This window comes from Mchenga conophoros, linkage group LG19 (genome assembly GCF_057382185.1).
Source record: "Mchenga conophoros isolate Kocher_MC1m ecotype Shallow Benthic linkage group LG19, M_conophoros_male_GT1.1, whole genome shotgun sequence".
NCBI classification, from domain to species: domain Eukaryota; kingdom Metazoa; phylum Chordata; class Actinopteri; order Cichliformes; family Cichlidae; genus Mchenga; species Mchenga conophoros.
The window spans coordinates 25,136,051-25,154,664 of NC_140544.1; the positions used below are offsets into that span (position 1 = coordinate 25,136,051).

The window sequence follows — 18,614 nt, forward strand, 5'->3', positions numbered from 1 at the left end:
CAGATGTTATTTTTTTTAGCAGTAGACACAATGGAGGATGTGTGTTTCCCCCTATAAGAAGGCGGAGTTTTCTCCCTGGGGTCCTGAGCCAAACTTGGTTATGTAAGGGATACACAGTTTCTCATCTTGATTTGGAGTTACTCGAAAGTTTACTGCCGTTTATTTTAACAACCTGTCTGTAGAAACATTTTAAAGAAAAGCTTCGTTTTTTGCCAAAGAACTGCCTTCCTATCGTAAAACTAATTGAAGACTGACCTTAACCACTGCCAAGGACCACGCTTTTGTTGGTTAATATTCAACTGCAAAAGCGCTTGCCGTGCCTCAGGAGCAATTTGGAAATGAGACTACACTAGCAGCCCAGACACACGGACATGGGCTCGGGTACAAGCCGAGGAAAAAGAGTCGCACCTGCTTGTGTCAGCGAGGTAAACGTGACCAAAACGGGGACCGATGTCGCTTCACCTCAAAAGGACAGCCGTCTGTTCAAGCCTCTTAAAATTCACTCAGTTTTGCGCAATGTGCGTAACCGCGCGCAACCTGACTGCCACAGCGAAGGGCAGGATTCGGACTTTTCTGGGAATGAGGAGGATATTGATGGAGAACTGGACACAGTTATGGCAGATTACACAGAAAGAGAGAGCGCTTCGGTAAAGAAGACCCCTCCGAAGAAGACGTTCATCAGATCCAAAACATACGGACTGTGTCATTTCAGCCAGGAGGACGCTGAAGACGACTTCAGCTCTGCTCCGAGGCTCCGAGCGTCAGGAAGAGACCAAGAGCCACGTGTCGCACACAGTGTGTCAAGAGATGTAAACAAGAAGGGCAACTCTGCCTTCGCACACGTTAAAAAGCACACATCTGGGTGTACCACCGAGCACAATGTAAGGACTTTTAAATTTCTACTTTTAAGTACTTTTGCCAGATTGTAATCCAGTTTATGAGAACAAAAGCATGCTTTTAAAGTAACAATAACCGCGAGTTATTATTGAATGAAACACATAATATCCATCCTTCCCTCTCTGCTTTATGTCAGTCCTCCTCACAGGGCTGTTTGACAACAGAGGCTTTGTCGGAAGACGTCCCCACATCAGAACAACAACCGTAAGTAGGCAACTTAAATAAATTATTCATTCCTGACCTCAGTGGAGGAAAAATGCGCAGAGCCAGATCAAATTCACCTTAAAGGAATCGAAATACCAAATCCATTATTCTCAGAGCGTATCAGATACGCCAGATGTTTGCAAGCAGGGGAGAAACAGACAAGTGTCTATTGTTGAAGAATGCCAAAAAGAAAAACATTCATATTTCCAACTTTATTCCAACTTTCTCACAGCGCCATTTTTGTTTTGTTAGTTTTGTTTTGTTTGGGCCTCTACACTCTGAGCGTTGGGTTAAACTGTTTAAATATGTGTCACATTTTCTGTTTGTAATCTTCACCTTCCTGATGTGGGTCTCTACATTTCCCAGGACGTTTGATAGCTGCCATGGCTCTTCTCTCACCACGCCAGTCATCCTGTACGATGGATCAGAAGAGGAGCTGATGGATACCATTGAAAGAGAGTTTAGTTGACCCTCCGAGCTAAGAAAGCTCTTTTAGCAAGCTCTCATGACAGGAAACCGTTTGTATTCAAAGAAAGGGAACCAGGGTTTATTCTGACAAATTTCCTGCTTGCTGGAAAGGCTGCACAATCTATATTTATGCAGGGTTGCCAGGAAAAAAATAATGAACACAGTCTGTGTTGAACTTAAAACAGCATCACTCCCAGTCTGTGCATTTAGCCAAGTCTTATTTAACAAGATGCAGCAGTAATTGCAGAGTTAAAACACCAGCTTGAATATGTGCCAGGAAGTTCTCCTCACACTCACAAGGGTTGGGTTTCTGAAGCAGGTAGGGTGTTACTGTCCAGCTCGACTCCTACTGAGCACTCATTTGCTACCTATTACTAACATGGTTTAACATGTCTGTTTAATGAGACAACACAGACCCTTTCTGCCAGTTCTGTAAATGTCAGCAGGAGAGGTACATGCTTGTGATCTTTTAGCAGTAAAGATGGACTTGTTTCCACCAGCGGTTTTGTGTGAGCATAAAGTGTTCAGGGCTTTAGTTTCTCATGTAGCAAACCCTGCCAAGGTATGAGCAGAGAATGTTTACCTAACATTTCCTTCCTGACCGCAGCTCCTGCACTTTCTCCACCCTGCGAGAATGTGGCTACAGAGAGACTTTTAGTTGGGCAAAGTCTGTTTCTGCTGACACAATTCAGCCATTGAAACACTTCAAAATAAAAGCCTGCTGCCACTTAGTGGCAGAATGCAGAAGTTGTGTGCATGAATACAAACGTGAAATTTTATCAAACTTTTTAGAGGAAATTTCCAATATGAAAATTTGGAAGCAGAGTTAAAAAAAATTTGTGTGTGTTTGAAATAAAAAAGCAGAAAATGTCGAGTTGTTGGTCATGTGACTACTCTGGGAGAAAACGTGTCTGTAGCTGCTCTGTTCTGCTGACTGAGTTATCTGCGTATTGTAATAATCTGCATCAGGCAAATCAAAGTGTCAATCTGTCATTTATTCAGCGCAGTCATCGCAGGGACTGTAGGCAGACTGTACAAAATAAAATATTAATTTGTAAAACAATAAAGGAGAAATATAGCACTTTAAACAGCATGGCATTCAAGGTCTTTTTAGCTAGTCATTTGCTTTTTCGAAGGCCTGTAGAAAGAGATCCTTCTCTGTAAGAGCTTCAGTAGCTTGCGAGGCAGGAGAGGAAGTTGATTTCGGAGCACCTCGTTGTTTCTCACATTCTTTGCAATGTAATCCTCACAAATTCTGTCAGGAGGAGGAAAAAAAAGCCTGTCAATTCTCATTTCTATTTTGGGAGACGAATGCATATTTAAAGTAACGTGCCCTACAAAGCAGCAGATACTTAGGACAGCAGATATTTTACTTGTCTCTAACAGAGCTGCTGCAGGACAAACTTGTTTGTAGCAATAAAGTGAGAATCACGGTAGGTCAGGCAAGGCTGATGGCGCCTGTGAAAACTCCGCCTCCATCCCACTTTACATCCTATTCATTTTGCATCGGACTTAATAAGTGCTGCAATGCTCTGTGTCGTACAAGGGATCTCGCTTTTACTTTTCTTGCCTTAGTTTTTTGACATCTTGCTGGTAAAGGTATCACAGAAAGTTTTTTTACCTAAACAGGGGATATGGTTGCGTCTGAAAAACAAGTGCATCATTGCAGTGACCCTGAAAAGAAATGCACAAGGTTTACATAGGTTCACATCCATAGACATATTTGTAGTCTTCATTTATTCACAAAACTATGTTCATTAGATCAGTTCCTTTAGCAAACATTCTCCGTAGGTTTTTTAATGCCTCATTGTCAGGTGTAGACTGCTCTGTAGAGAGAAAGAGACCTGATGCCTTACAAAGCAAGATTAAGGGCTTAGTTAACTTCATGGTTAACGCTGAGTTTTCAGTGTTAGAAAGGCAGTTCACTTCATGTTAGGGTACACTGCCACGGTAACTTGTACTTCAGACCTAAGGGGAGTACTACAAATCAGGATTAATGGGTTAATTTGCGAAGTCTCGAAATGGGCTGACTTTTTTAGTAATCTATGTTGAAAACACCCAGACAGGAACATGTTCGGTTTGAAATCATCATAAAGTTCCAATTTTTTCCCTATTCTATTAATTCAGTTTGCTTCAGTTTTATTTATATAAAGTACTTAGTGTACTAGAAACAATCCCACAACACTCTATGAGCAAGTATGTGGCGACAGTCGGAAAGAAAAATTCCCTTTTAAGAAGAAGAAATCTCAGACAGAAACCAGGCGTAGGGAGGGGTGACCCTTCCACCATGACCAGAAGAGGGAGAGGGGAAATTTAGAAGGGAGCCAATATAGGGCAGCTCATAAGGGAGAAATATGGTCTCTCTTTCAAGTCCCTGTCAGTACACTCTCTGCACCACTTTGGATCAATTGGCTTTTCAGGGAGCTTTTGGGGCAACCTGATAATAATGAATTAAAATACAGGAGCCTCAAAGTAATAAAGCATTAAATGAAATGTAAATTCTGGTGATTCTGAAATTTTACAAATATTTTATACTCGATTTTAATCAGTTGCTAACACTCGTTTACACATCTGGAATTGCAGCTACTAGAACACAGAGCAGAAACTGTTTAGGCTTTTTATAACCAGGAACACTTATTCAATCAATAAAACCTGCTTCACTTTGATCTGCAGACAAACTAACTAACCTCTGATATAGCTGTGTTGAACTTGCTACCTCATATAGCACTCTGACCTGCTCTGCAGGTTATGTTTCAGTTAAGAGATAAACAGTACAAAAATACCACCTGATCACAAATCAATTCTCTGGAAAACAGTGTCACCATTCCTGGAAGAGCCCATGTAAAGGCAGATCAATAGTTTAAAAAGACTGTTTAAAGTCTATGTTTTTTTGTTATAAGCATTAATAAAAAACATAGATCGTCAAAAACAAGCTCTAATTTGCATTGGCTGCAGCCATTCAAACCCACTTACACAGTGCTGCTTCGGCTGCATTTGTGTCACTTTTAGCCGATATTATATGTTCAGATTTTTCATATTTTCCTAATATGAAGAAAAAGTTTGCCCTTTCTTTCTGAAATATGCCACTGTGCTACCAGCAGACTTGTCCATGTCTACGATTGTTGTCTTTCATGTCATAGCTTGGAAGCGCTGGGTTGACTTAGTTAATTACCACCTTTGTTTGTGTCAGTGGAAGTGAAGCCAGATAAGCAAATGATAACTGTGCACGTTGAACTTGCTTCGAAGTACAAGCCCCTGCAGTATAGAGTAAACCCTGTTTAAATTTTACATAACATACATGTAAACAAAAACATAGTTTTCATGTTGCACCTGTGTCATGATTTCCAAAGACGTGGAAAATTAAACTAACTTCACCTTTGTTTTTAGCTTCTACATGCGTCTCCCTCTGATACTTACAGTGTCGACAAGCAAGATGTAGTCACAACTTCCACCAAACACAATCACATCAGCATCTTTGCCTGGATTAGCTGTGTGCCACAACCTTAAACAGGAGAAGGTACCACTTAAAATCTGATCACAGTTTACAGCAACGCTTTATAACGTTTGTTCAGAGTAATAAATATTACATTCATAAGTTGTTACCTTGGCTTATTCTTAAAGGGATGCTCTAACTCTTTCCACTTCTTTGTTTCGACATCAAGCAACCACCCATCACCTAATCGAGCAAGGTTTGTTTTACTAAGAAGAAAACAACTAGAGGACATAAAAGGACCAAAGCAGCAAAGGAAATAAACTTGAATAAGAGGATGCATTTTCTTACTCATTGGTTTGCAGTCAACACTCAGACCTCCAAACAGGAACAAGGTGTTGTCTGATACTGCTGTGAGTGTGTGCCATGATCTCCCCACCGGAGTTGGGGACAACGGGATTCTGGAAAACCGATTTGGCATGATACACACAGTTAACTTAAAAACTCACTGTGAGCTCAGGTTCTGCATACACCACATGACAAGGTACAGTATAGCAATGACACATGGCTACATACATTTCTGACCATGTCCATGATTCAAGGTTTAAGCAATGGATGTCATTTGTCCTGGTTTCCTGCATTTAAAAAACAGCACGAGTAACTTTCTCTGATCAACACAACATGCATCCATAAACACTACATCGAAAACCAACTGGGACTCTTACCATAACTCTACCTCCACAAATGTATCCTCTGTAACCGAGCGCAGCACTGCCATGGGCTGCCCTTGGAGCAGGAGCTCGGCCCTGCAAGCAAAAACAGTGTATAGTACTGTGCAAAAGTCTCAGGCTACTCCAACATTTCTTTATTTTTTTTGCTTCCAGGGACCCAGATGTTATTGGAATTGTTTTTAAAGTTCTTGATGAGTTCTCCAGACTTTCTGAAAGTCAAAGTTACCTTTTCTGTACAACATTGAGTGTCTAAGAGCATTTCAACCAATGGTGTTTTCAAAATAGATAGCATTATGAACACAGAAATGTACTACCTGATTTTGTTTCATTTACTTATTTTTTAGCCATTCAGTGATAGACTTTCTAATGTGATCATTGTCCCTGCTGCATAACCCAAGTATGCTTGAGCTTTGGTGCACAAAACTGATGATCTGACATTTTCTACTCAATCTGCTCTCCATTAATTTCGGTAAGTCATCCCAGTCCCCAGACCATCACACTACCACCACCAGTTTTGACTGTTCTGTATTGAAATGCTGTGTTAGTTTTATGCCAGATGTAAAGGAATTCAAACCTTCCAAAAAGTTAAACTTTTGTCTCACAGAATATTTTACCAAACATCTTTGAGCTCATCAAGTTTCTCCTTGGAGGTCTCCCATGAATGCTGTTTTTGCCCAGTTTCTTTCTTATTGTTGAATCATGAACTCCTAACTGAGGCTAGTGAGGCTGGCCTCTCTCTCTAGATCTCTAGATGTTTTTGTGACTTCTGTTCTAACCTCCTGGATGAGTCATCAATGAGCTCCTAGAGTAACTTTGGTCAGCTGTCCACTTCTGGGAAGGTTCACCACTGTTCCAAGTTTTCTCCGTTTGTGTATAATGGCTTTCATCGTGGGTCACTGGATTCCCAAAGCCTTATAAATGGCTTTTCAACCCTTTCTAGACTGACATATGTCAATAATTTGACTTTTCAGTTGTTTCTGTAGCTTTTTGAGATCTTTTAGCCAACTTCACTTTGTTAGACAGACTATATTTCAGTGATTTCTTGAGCCAACAGGTCTAAAGGTCTTGGGGTTTGATAGTGAAATTGAACTCAGATTGCGGTTTATCACAGTTAACTCCTTTTTAAAAAGGGGAAAATTCTGTTTTTCAGGTAGGTTTGGATAGCCTTTTTCCCTTAATAAATGAAATCATAATTTAAAAACTGCCGTTTGCGTTTACATTGGTTATCTTTGTCTGAAATTCCAATTTGTTTGATGATCTGTAATGACGATCATGTAATATGAAAGTAAATCAAATATGCAAAAAAAACAGCAAAAGGGCAAACCCTTTTTCACACTGTACATGGTAGCATTTCTTACAGATTGCACTGGATAAGAACAACACGCATAGGTGATGATGAAATATTGCATCAGCTGTTTCTGTTCAGCTGTGTAAGCATGCCCTGCAGGAGCTGCAGTCAAAGATGTTCCACATTTCTTATACACTGTCTCATCAAAGTGTTGTATAAAGATTGCATGTGCTCAATTTTGGAACATTTTGAGAGCAACAGTCAAACATGCCTAGCCTTAGGTCTTAATAATTATCTTTTATTTATATTTCCACTTGTGAAGTTACTAATTAAAGTTTTATAGCATCAGGGGAAAAATCCCACACATGAAATTCCTGACTTCAGTCAATACCAGCATGAATTAATCTCAAACTGACTCACGTGGGTCCGCGGTTCACTCCAGCTGGACTGCATGGGGTCAAATATGTGAACTTCATTGTTCCATCCCCAAAAGACATCTCCCACCTGGCAATAACAAAAGAGCTAAGCAGGTGTAAAGAAGCTAACTTTTCTAACAAAAACCTTCAAAAAAATCTCACAGAGACAGCTAACAGACTTGTAGTGAGTAACAAAAAACCTACCCATGAAGTTTCATCCACAATAAAGCTTCCACTCCTCCGGTCGAGATCACTCAGTAGTTTGTGACCATAACCACCAAAGTAGGCGAGCCTGGAAAAATATCACACAAAAAAATAATTTCCAATTAACATAAAATTATACATCCAATCAAGAACAGACGTAACGCTGAATAGTTTTCAAAACTCAACACAGGTTGTGTTTTTGTTCGGATGATGACTTTAAGATAAAGAATGCTAAAAAGATGTTGAAAGCCTGACAAAACCTGGATTTAACGTCAAATCCAAAAACAGTAAAACCAAGATTACAAGATTAACTTGTTAACAAAAAATGTTGATTGTGTGGACATCCAAATCTGCTCGGAAATTGGTGCAGGAAACAAAGACACATGGATAGCCTCTTCACTTCATGTATCAAAGTAAGATCAAACACCCAGCATTCAATTTAAAAAATGAAAAAGACACGGAAACCTAATTTATCTATTTATCTGTCCATTTTCTTTCACTTTTCCAAACCAGCGGGGAAAATTCAGTATCTAATCCTCAAAATTTCTTTAGTACCAGTTTTTGACAAGTAATCTTAAAAATAGATTTTAGTTCACAACTACTGATTTCCTGTAGTGATTTATGTGGTAACAAAATGCTGAAAATTAAACTTGATTAAAATTTCACTGTGCTCACCGTCCATTGTAAACCCAGCAGGACAATTTGTCTCGGGGAGAGGGGGCTGAGCCAAACTCATGCATTATCCTCTTCCATGTATATTTCCCATCTTCCAGGTTGACGCCGTACATCTGTAGGATGAGAAACACTGATCAAATCTTCATTCCTTTATCTCTTTGCTGCATTTATTTATCAACATTTAACATTTTCTTTCAGCGTCTTTCCGGTCTTTCCACCTTAAGTTCATGCCCATAGATACTTCTGTTTCGCACAACATTATAAGGTTTATGTGGAGTTTTTGACCACTAGAGGCACTACAGAGTAATCTTTAAATGATCAATACTTCCAGCTACTGATCATGGACACAAAAAACATAAAATGTACATTATTTTTAAAACACTATCTCTGCAAATTTTACATAAGGAAAGAAAGCATCGGGAGTGCTTGCTAAACCTTAAGCATTCACACAATGTAAACATAACTATGTTTACAAAAAAAACACGTGTCATTAACAGTCACTTCCTCAGATATTAGTCAAACCTGATTGGTCTGTCCATTGTCATCACAACCTCCAAATATGTACATGTGTCCATTCATGTAGCAGCTGCAGGTCCCAGACATGGGGGGAGGGACGTCCCCATCCATGTGACACACCTTCCTTCAGAAAAATGGAAAAAGAAAAGAAAAATGCAGAAAAACTGCTTATATTCACTCACAACTCAGAAGTCAAACAGCCCCAGGAGAGTGCTTGTAAGTTCAAACATAGCTGAAATGTCATATGACTCCAACACAATTTCCACGAGTTGAAAAACAGAGTGAAAGTCAGGGCTTAACAGGCATTGGTATTTTTTGTTTTGCAAACAGAAGCAAGCAGGAATTTTTTCAGTCTTCTTACCAAATACCTGCGTCTAGTTCATACACCCAGATTTCATCATTAGGTAAGAAAACTTCTTCCTCAGCAACAGACTGGAAAGAACAAAATAATTAAATAAATTAAGCACTTTAGCATAACGTCTCATTTCATTTTTATATTTTCATCTGTCTCCAGAGAAGTGTCAGGTGTTTGAGTCAGAAATGAAAAACAAAACGAAATTAAATTAAACTAAAAAAAATATTTTATATTAACAGATGTTTAATCACTACTGACTTATTAACATATAAGAAGCATTATAATACATTATAATACAGGTGCAGGCGGTGGAGTTAGGTCATGTGGTTTGGGAAATGAAAGCAAAAAAAAAAAAGCAAGAAGCTGTTACATATAATAATGCACAGCAGCCCTCATTTATTTATGAATGTATTTTTATTTTTAATTTTACTAGGTATAAATTGGCATATACAGTTAATGCCACCATTTAAATATCACATGTTTAATACAGTACTGGAGAAATTTCCCTTCTCTTCCTTGTCATTTGTGTCTTTTATGTTTCAGTGTTTTCTCACCATATAGCCTCCCCATACATACAGGAGATTGTCATGCAACACAGCAGTATGTCCGCTTCGTTCCCGGGCGACCAGCTCCGAGCAGTGCCTCTCAAAGGCGGAATCCATAACTGACTGCTATTTACACACAGAGACGTGAAGGCATGCACTTGAACCTAAAAATCACACAAAAAAGGAAAAAATGTCTAAATGTCTCACCTATGCTCAACTATATGTATTTACGAGAACAAAAGCAACAGCTAACTGTGAGTAGAAACTCGAACCATCCTACTGTCTTCGGTTTATGCTAAATATTATTTGGGTATGCGAAAAGAAAAAAATGGTAGTCTACTAATTCAACCGACAAAAGCTCGGAACAGGTTAATACATAACCACAGTACAAAAACACTGAAAAACTAACGTTTAAATAACCATACTTAGTGCATACTCACGGGACGCAACGCGCTGTTAGCTGTCGGATATTATTTCTTCATGTTTTTAAACCTACATATTTTGGACAAGAAAGCCTCGGTGCCAAATACTGTAAACACAGCTACAAAATAAAATACTACTTCCGGTGAACCTCTTCCAGCATAAAATTTCTATTTGTTTTTTTTTGTTTTTTTTTATCTCACAATAACTCGGAATTTTGAAGTTATTGAGTCAAAATTTCGAGATATTAAGCCAAGAATTTTACTCTTGGACAGCATTTTGTCTTGTTATTTATTTATTTATTTTTGTATAGATTTTTGTTTTGGTTTTGTTTGTTTCAAAAGAAGACCCAGAAAGGCACAGTTGTTCAGCTTGTACAACATGGACAGTTTCTCTGTCCATCCATTCATAAGCACTAATAACCAGTACTTATGACTAATTACACTATATAGTCAGTAATATATTCAAAAGGATTTTTTTTATAAACTTGAATTAAGGCCAAACAAACAAATATTTTCCAAAATCAATTTCGAAATCAAAAAATACCATGAGACAAATCTACAGTTTTGGAGCAGAATTGTTTGTGTCATCGATACAGTTAATTTGTGGCAATAAACAATTACTAACGTATGGTTCACTATGGTAGCTTACTGACAAATAATGAAACTACTATGTTTTATATAATTATCACAGTCTATAAATGGCTGTAAAATATAAGGTGACACGTGATAGAGTAATTGTATTCTGTTTTGTCAAATCACTATTAACATGCTAAGAAATATACAATATAAACAATGTAACACCTTTTGCGCTTCGTTTTGATAACTTCTGTTATTATTGCTATTATTTTTGTTATTCATAAATAATTTATCCTTAAAAAGCTAGGTGATGTTTTATGCATCTTTAGCCTGTATTAAAAAACACAATAATGGAAATTAGAATAGACTTAAAAGAGAAACTCACAGTCAAAAAAAACATAATTTTGTGAAAATGATTCGGCAGATTTGTTTTCAAGTTCGCTTTTTTTAATAAAATAGAGGCGGCCCCTAAGACGGAAGTGACGACACTTGCGGAAGTTTGTGGAAGTTGACATTTAGCGCCAAAGCTTGAGTCGGAGCAGAAATAATCATGGATGTTGCACGCAGAATAAAGACGAAAGTGTCTTCTGGCTTCAAGATGAGAGGACTTATACTGCGCCCGTATGTATTCTTGTGTAGATAAAAATGTTTTTTTTCTGCTTTGAAAACTTTCGAAAACACAACGACGTCTTTTGTTTCATCTTGAAGTTACGAACAGGCAGCTCGCTGTGCAAGCCTTCTGTATTTTGCCTTATTAAATACAGAAAAAATGTTTTTAAAAACGAACAAAGAAAGCTTTTTACACTTTTGTTAGACTTCATTTTTATTGGATGTGCACATATAATTCGATGTAGTTGGACCGTGTTTAGTCATGTAGTTGTTATCTTTGTTTATTTATTTGTTGATTGGCTTCTTCTTGTTCTGCGCTCCAGTGAGGCCAGCAGGTACCTTGTAGAGGTGCTGGAGTCCGTCAGTCATTCTGAACTTGATGATATTATTGAAAGGGTCTTGGATGCAGTGGAAAAACAGCCATGTGAGTGCAGTACAGCTTGTTGTGTGCTCCTATGTTTGTGCTCCCATGTGAGTTTTTTCAGACTGTGACTGTACTGATTTTTCGCGCAGTGTCCTCCAGCATGATCGAGATGTCCGTGGTGGAAAGTGCCGTGCAGGATTGCACTCAAACTTGTGACGAAACAATGTAAGTTTAAAAAAATAGCATTGTTCTAATATTTTTGGAAGGACTCGGGGTGTCCTTTGTACATCGACTGAAATGAAATATCCACTGGACTTATTACTCATGTAGAAGCTGACACAGTATGCTTAATTAATTGATCATAAAGCATTTTAATATAATGAATGCCGGTAAAAACTAAATGCTGGGACAGAAATCATTCAGTTGCAGGTTCTTTGTAGAGTAAGGTTGGGATTAACTTGTTTACTTATATGAGTCGTCCCTTCCAGAGATAATGTTTTCAACATAATTGGAGCCTTTGATGTGCCCAGATACATTTACAGTGTGGAGAGGAAGAAATTTGTACCGTGAGTAAAACAACTTTGGTTTTTTTTTTTTTTCTCTTTTGTTTTAAAGTTAATGTAAATTATTGTTTAAATATAAATGTTTCTGCCGTTTTGCAGACCGCAGTGTGTCTGGCAAAGATTGTAAAGCTTTTATTTTGACTTTTGACTTCCATCCAGCATCAGTATGACCAGTCATCCAGCCCCCAGTCTGTGTGGCCTGGCCAGAGAAAAAGCTGAACTCTTCAGGGAGCGCTATACAATCCTTCAGCAAGTCAGTAAAATCTGTCTCATGATTCCAGGCTGACCTGCTGTCTTTGCTGCCATTTTTAATATGTATAGTGTGCATGTCGTATTCATTTCTGCAGCGAACACATCGCCATGAACTCTTCACCCCGCCAGCGATAGGAGCTGCTGTTGAAGAGGGTCAAAACAAATTTCAGGTATCACATCTAAGCTACTGTAATGGACACTGTGTTAAACGTGTATTACCTCATGTCAGCTATTTAAAAAAACAAAACAAATTTAACTAACCATTTTTAGCATTATTTGTGTTTCCTAGCTGAAGACGGTTGAAGCATTGCTTGGTAGCACAGCTAAACTGGGAGAGGTGATTGTACTTGGTATGATCACACAACTGAAAGAGGTTAGTGATCCAGATAAATATAAGAGATTATGTTTTGTTTTGTTTTCCATTTCACTGAATGCGATGAAAATTGTGACTTTATGTTCAGTTTGAGGATTTTGTTGTTGTTGTTGTTGTTTAATCTGGTTCATTTAACATTTGAAAACCATTCTTTTCAGGGTAAATTTTACCTGGAGGACCCAAGTGGAACAATACAGCTGGACTTGTCCAAAGCAATATCCTTTGATGTTAATAAAAGTCCTTCATATTATGCAAAATCACATGGAATATAAAAGATAAATTCCTTAGCTCCACTCTCACCAGTTTCATAATGGCCTCTACACAGAATCCTGCTTTGTACTGGCAGAAGGTAAGATAATTACTCTAGTAAAAATGGCAAAATGTGGATTTTATACACACATCCAAGCCTATTTGTGAATTTGCAACTCACGGTTTGTTTTCTAGGTTGGTATGAGGACTCTGTGTTCCACGTCAATGGTTTCGGGTTCCCACCAACAGAGCCTTCATCAGCCACAAGGTCAGAGGAAGAGTAGTTGTACTACAAAATATACATTTTGACATTACATTCTAGTATAAAGTATGAGTTTCTGTGTGTGTGAGATCATGTTCAGACTAAAAGTTAAGGAGCTTCCAGTGAAGTGAAGTCAGTTTAACTTGTCTTCCTTGTTAATTTGTGAAAATGCCACTGAATTAATATGAAGGCAAATACTCTTTAAGTTGGAGATCATCGTCATTATAAGCTACACAGACATGCCAAGATCACACTTCTCAACAGCAGACTATAAAGACTGAATACAGTCACAGTATGTTACAGGAGGGCTTAGTTCCCCAGCCTTATTGTAGTCAGAATGCAGGACTTAAAAATGTTTTTTTAGGAAACTTTTAAAGTGTATAATTTTAATTCAGTTACCATCAGGGGATTGTTAAGAAACAGCATCTTATGAGAACACGATGAGCAATTGTGGATTTGGGCTGTCCTGCTTGGGTCCACAGTATTATTTCATGTTTTACTTGAATTCCTTGATAACTACGGCTCTATTATATGAGGTCCCCAGAAAATGATTCTGATTCCTTGGTGTAATTGTTATATTATTTCCAGAGCATACTACGGAAACATTAACTTTTTTGGAGGTCCATCTGCCACTTCAGTGAAAACGTCCGCAAAGTTGAAGCAGCTGGAAGAGGAGAATGAAGACGCCATGTTTGTTATCGTCTCCGATGTCTGGCTGGACAGTGTGGAAGTGATGGAAAAGCTCAACATCATGTTCTCAGGTCTGATAGTGAACTTTACAAGTCAACAGTACACTTTTGCGTGACACCAGTAACATTTTTGATGTCATTTCTAAATTGCAGGATATGCTGCCATGCCCCCCACCTGCTTCATTTTCTGTGGAAACTTCTCTTCTGCCCCGTATGGGAAGACACAGCTCAAATCACTCAAAGGTAAAGTCTCATAACACACTGAACATCTTGAAATCTCTGCTTGTGAGTTTTGACAGATGCTCTAAAATTTTATTGACATAGTTTTTTGTGTAAACACTGTATGGATCAATTGACTGGCCGTGATATGGAGCTCACGCTGAACGTAAGCACAGCGATTTCCTGTCACGTATGTCCTGTGACAATTCCAGGAATGTTTATTTAAACAAGACAGCTGTGAAACGACGTGTCCTCTGCTGTCCGCTATTATTTTGGTGTCTGAATCCTGGTGTGTGTCCTCAAAAAATTCCTCCGTGGAATGAAAACATTAGTGCCCCTGACATACTGCATACTCTGACCATCTCATACTTCAGTGCACGTTATTTATGGAGCAAATATGGCTGCTGTGCAAGTCATTAACTGTTATAGGAAACAGAGAGTGAATAAAGAGCCACAAGCCAGTGTTATTTGTTTAAAATGATAAGAAGAATAACAAGCTGCTGGAAACACTCCTCAGAGATTCTGGTCCATATTGACATGATAATATCACACACTTGCTGTAGATTTGTTGGCTGGACATCTCCCATTCAACCACATCCCAAAGGTGCTCTATTGAATTGAGGCCTGGTGACTGTGGAGGTCATGTGAGTACAGTAAACTCACTTTCATAGTCATATCTTGTTGGAAGCAGTCATCAGAATATGGATACCCTGTGGACATGATCAGCATGATATTCAGGTAGGCTGTGGCATTTAAAGTTGATGCCACAGCAGAAATCAAGACTCGACAGACCAGGCAACATTTTTCAAATCTTCTGTTATACAATTTTAATCCATTGTAGCCTCAGTTCAGTTTTTAGGTGACAGGAGTAGCAATCAGAGAGATCTTCTGCTGCTGTAGCCCGTCTGCTTTAAGGTTTGACATGTAGTGCATTCAGAGATGCTCTTAAGGATACAGGGTTGTAACAAGTGGTTATTTGAGTTACTGTTGACTGCCCATCAGGAAACAAGCCAGTTTTGTCCAGAGTTGGTTGTGTGGGAAAATCCCAGTGGATCAGCAGTTTCTGACCAGCTTTTTTGGCACCAACAATCACATCTGCTTAAATCACCTTTCTTCCCTATTCTGTTGTATGGTTTAAGTCTTAAATGCTTCCACATGCATAAACGCATTCAGTTGCTACCATGTGATTGGCTGATTAGATGGATATTTTGAATAGCTATACATATATAATCGGTCAATGCTAAAATCTGTAGAACATCTGAACAATTTAATAAAGGGACAAAGACAAAGGTTTTCAGAGGTTTTACTCATTTTTTTTATTATTATTAATTTTGTTTATTGTTTTTTAGAGTCACTGAAAGCCCTTGCTGATGCTATATGCTCATACCCCAGCATTCATAGCAGGTAAGCTCTAATAGATTTTTCACTCTGTTCTGCTATTGTTTTGTTTTCTACTTACTCATGTTTCAGTGTGTTCATCTTAAACCCGCAGTAGTCGCTTTGTGTTTGTTCCCGGTCCTGAAGACCCTGGTCCAGGCACCATCCTGCCACGGTAAACCTTAATAGACGCTTAGATTTCAACTTTATTCTGTGAGATTTTGATTCGAGTGGTTTGAACAAATGTGGGTAAACTATGTTTCAGACCTCCCCTGGCAGACCACATCACAGAGGAGTTCAGACAGAGAGTGCCATTTTCTGTGTTCACAACTAATCCATGCAGGTGAAACAAACATGTGGCTCTTATTTGATGCACAAGTATCTGCTAGTGTGTTTAATTAAGCTTGGAGTACAGGTTTTAGATATGATTTTGAATAGTTTTAGTTAAAACCATGCAGACACATAATGTAATGATGCATATTTCTCTGACAGGATTCAGTACTGCAGCCAGGAGATTATCATTATCAGAGAGGACCTGGTCAACAAGATGTGTAGGAATTGTGTCCGATTGCCCAATAACAATCTTGACATTCCAAACCATGTGAGTTTCAACTTTTCTTAACAAACCTGTTCATACAGGAAGAATCATCACTTCAGCATTTATCATGTTGTCAGAGGTTTATAAGCCTTTGTTAATCATTTTTTGCTAATATTTTTAAAGCAAAAAGTAGCTTTTAGTAGTGATAGTAGTATTTTTCTTTTTCTTTCTCTTCTCAGTTTGTTAGGACAATCCTATCCCAGGGTCACTTGACTCCACTGCCTCTGTATGTCAGTCCTGTATTCTGGGCCTATGACTTTTCCCTACGAGTCTACCCGGTACCTGACGTCATCGTCTTCGCAGACAAATACGACCCCTTCAGCATCACTAACACAGACTGCCTCTGTGTCAACCCGGTATGAATGAATGACAGATTCTTTGTCAGAAAATCGTAGAGGATGCTTTCTTCTAATATAAGTAAGCAATATCTTTTTTTAACCTGTTTACTTTGTCAGGGTTCCTTCCCAAAAAGTGGATTCAGTTTCAAGGTGTACTATCCATCCAACAGGACAGTTGAGGACAGGTGGGGTTTTTCCTCTCTCTTTGTTTTTGGTGTATTTAACAGTGACAATGGTGGTTTTAATGGTGATTGTGCTCAAACTAAACAGTTTTCTTATTTCTTCTTCACAGCAAACTTCAAGGGCTGTGAAGAAAATCCCGGATTTGCAATTTGACTGTACATTACTTTTGTATGATATTAGATGTTGAAAATTGACTGGTAATCAAATAATTTTATGGTCTTTGAGTCTTTGTTCTATGAGGAATAATAAAGTTTTTATGCTTTGTACTGAACTTTCTGACCTTTTTGTGTCTATTAGGGCTGCCACAAACGATTATTTTGATAGTCGACTAGTCACCGATTATTTATGCGATTAGTCGACTAATCAGATCATCATCCACTGGACGTAAAACTACAGCTTATTGCACCAGCAGCATCTGCTCTTATATAACTATCATTAGCTTACAGCTTTAAGCTTTTAAGGTGCTAACTAAAAATAAAGACAAGATGATAGTTTATTCAATTTTAATGAAATTTGCAGATTGTTTCGGTAAAGTTTAATAAACTCCTTGCTATCTAAAATATAACAGGACACCGGAGTATATTCTCCAGCATCTCACACTTCTGATAATCAGCTGTCTGCTTGACGTTTATTCAGCTGTGTAAAAACTATAACTTTAATCTCAGCCAAACCGATTTACTCAGGAACAAATAAAATACAAAAAAAAAAAGCCAAACAACAACATTTTTAATTTATCTAAGTGACTCATATATATTTAACCTGAGTCGCGAAAGACGGTGGTGGGTTTGAAAACAATTTGCCGGGAGTCCGGTGTTCTCACGGCGCTAGTGACCTAGCCCCCGGCTAGCTATCGAGCTAGTGGGTAACAGACGTCTCCGAAAACGTCGGAGCGCTTTTGAAAATATGTGGTGTCCTGATAAACTGAGCCGATATTTGAGGTTTACACAGCTACATTCTCGCCTGAAAATATGTTAAACGTTTATTTTGTGACCCAGAAAGAATAATAAGAGTAATATTAAAACTAACTAGCTACCGCCATTGTTGGAAACTAAGCTGGGCCGCGCTATGAATTCTGGGACACAGCTGCTTCTTCTTCTTCGGGGTTTAACGGCAGCTGGCATCCTTGTACATGCAGTGCTGCCATCTTCTGTTTCAGTCCGTTATTACACTCTTAAATCCTGCTATTATTCCTGCGTCTTTTGCGATCTTACAAAGCTTCAAACGACACGTCGACTATTAAATCAGTCGTCGACGATTTTGATAGTCGACGTAATCGTGACTAGTCGACAAATCGTGGCAGCCCTAGTGTCTATGCATTGAATTGCAACTTGAACCATCCTTAGTAGTCAGTAGCATTAAGTTAATAACATTATCAACTCCTATCTGTTTTACCCTCTATAGTCACTATATCGTAGCTTTGTGAAATATGTTTTTCTAAAATTGTTTCAAAAGGACCGACACATTTTTATATGTGCAACCAATTTTACTCAATTAATGTGCAAGGTAAATACCAAAGAGTGGCTCTTGTGATAGATGCATCCTGTCCCTGATACAGGCATATATGCTGTTGGATTCAGCACAGTCAGAGCTTTGAGTTCTGCTGTAGCCTCTCCCATTCAGCTTGGCAATTTATTTATTTATTTTTATAATTTTATCTTTATATAACATCCATTTCATATGAAACTTTAACGAAACGAAAAGCGTTGTTGCGCTTTGTTCTGCGTTTGGGAGTCTTAAATTTTGGGGGTACTTTTCCACCCTACTATTAATGAAAACAATTAAATGTGGAGACTTTTATTTTGAAAAGAAAA

General features: G+C 38.4%; 3 protein-coding genes across 7 annotated transcripts; 2 read left to right on the top strand and 1 right to left on the bottom strand.

Annotated features, from left to right (window-relative positions):
* Window positions 1-54: 54 nt before the first annotated feature.
* Window positions 55-2,657, top strand: LOC146552367 (uncharacterized). Its single transcript, XM_085256831.1, has 3 exons — window positions 55-881; window positions 1,034-1,101; window positions 1,468-2,657. Exons 1-3 carry the CDS (start codon window positions 372-374, stop codon window positions 1,568-1,570), a joined length of 681 nt encoding a protein of 226 aa, XP_085112957.1. The 5' UTR covers window positions 55-371; the 3' UTR covers window positions 1,571-2,657.
* On the bottom strand, window positions 2,544-10,261 carry LOC146552368 (kelch domain-containing protein 1). 4 transcript variants are annotated; one of them, XM_085256828.1, is made up of 14 exons: window positions 10,170-10,261; window positions 9,739-9,855; window positions 9,191-9,261; window positions 8,836-8,953; window positions 8,314-8,426; window positions 7,639-7,726; window positions 7,439-7,522; window positions 5,725-5,805; window positions 5,576-5,634; window positions 5,351-5,460; window positions 5,173-5,245; window positions 4,987-5,071; window positions 3,191-3,243; window positions 2,544-2,824 (listed from the first exon to the last, which is right to left on the bottom strand). In XM_085256828.1, exons 2-14 carry the CDS (start codon window positions 9,844-9,846, stop codon window positions 2,680-2,682), a joined length of 1,188 nt encoding a protein of 395 aa, XP_085112954.1. In that variant the 5' UTR covers window positions 9,847-9,855; window positions 10,170-10,261; the 3' UTR covers window positions 2,544-2,679. The 4 variants fall into 4 exon arrangements, with proteins under 4 accessions (XP_085112954.1, XP_085112953.1, XP_085112956.1 ...); XM_085256827.1 differs by lacking the exon at window positions 10,170-10,261 and having other exon boundaries at window positions 9,739-9,877; XM_085256830.1 differs by lacking the exons at window positions 9,739-9,855; window positions 10,170-10,261 and having other exon boundaries at window positions 8,836-8,949; window positions 9,191-9,246.
* On the top strand, window positions 9,843-18,125 carry pole2 (polymerase (DNA directed), epsilon 2). 2 transcript variants are annotated; one of them, XM_085256826.1, is made up of 20 exons: window positions 9,843-9,983; window positions 11,187-11,348; window positions 11,660-11,760; window positions 11,850-11,925; window positions 12,189-12,266; window positions 12,423-12,516; window positions 12,611-12,685; window positions 12,805-12,888; window positions 13,047-13,103; window positions 13,189-13,237; window positions 13,333-13,405; window positions 13,988-14,160; window positions 14,242-14,331; window positions 15,657-15,711; window positions 15,803-15,859; window positions 15,950-16,027; window positions 16,177-16,285; window positions 16,462-16,638; window positions 16,738-16,805; window positions 16,913-18,125. In XM_085256826.1, exons 2-20 carry the CDS (start codon window positions 11,278-11,280, stop codon window positions 16,929-16,931), a joined length of 1,584 nt encoding a protein of 527 aa, XP_085112952.1. In that variant the 5' UTR covers window positions 9,843-9,983; window positions 11,187-11,277; the 3' UTR covers window positions 16,932-18,125. The 2 variants fall into 2 exon arrangements, with proteins under 2 accessions (XP_085112952.1, XP_085112951.1); XM_085256825.1 differs by having other exon boundaries at window positions 15,800-15,859; window positions 16,913-18,124.
* The last annotated feature ends 489 nt before the right edge of the window (window positions 18,126-18,614 follow it).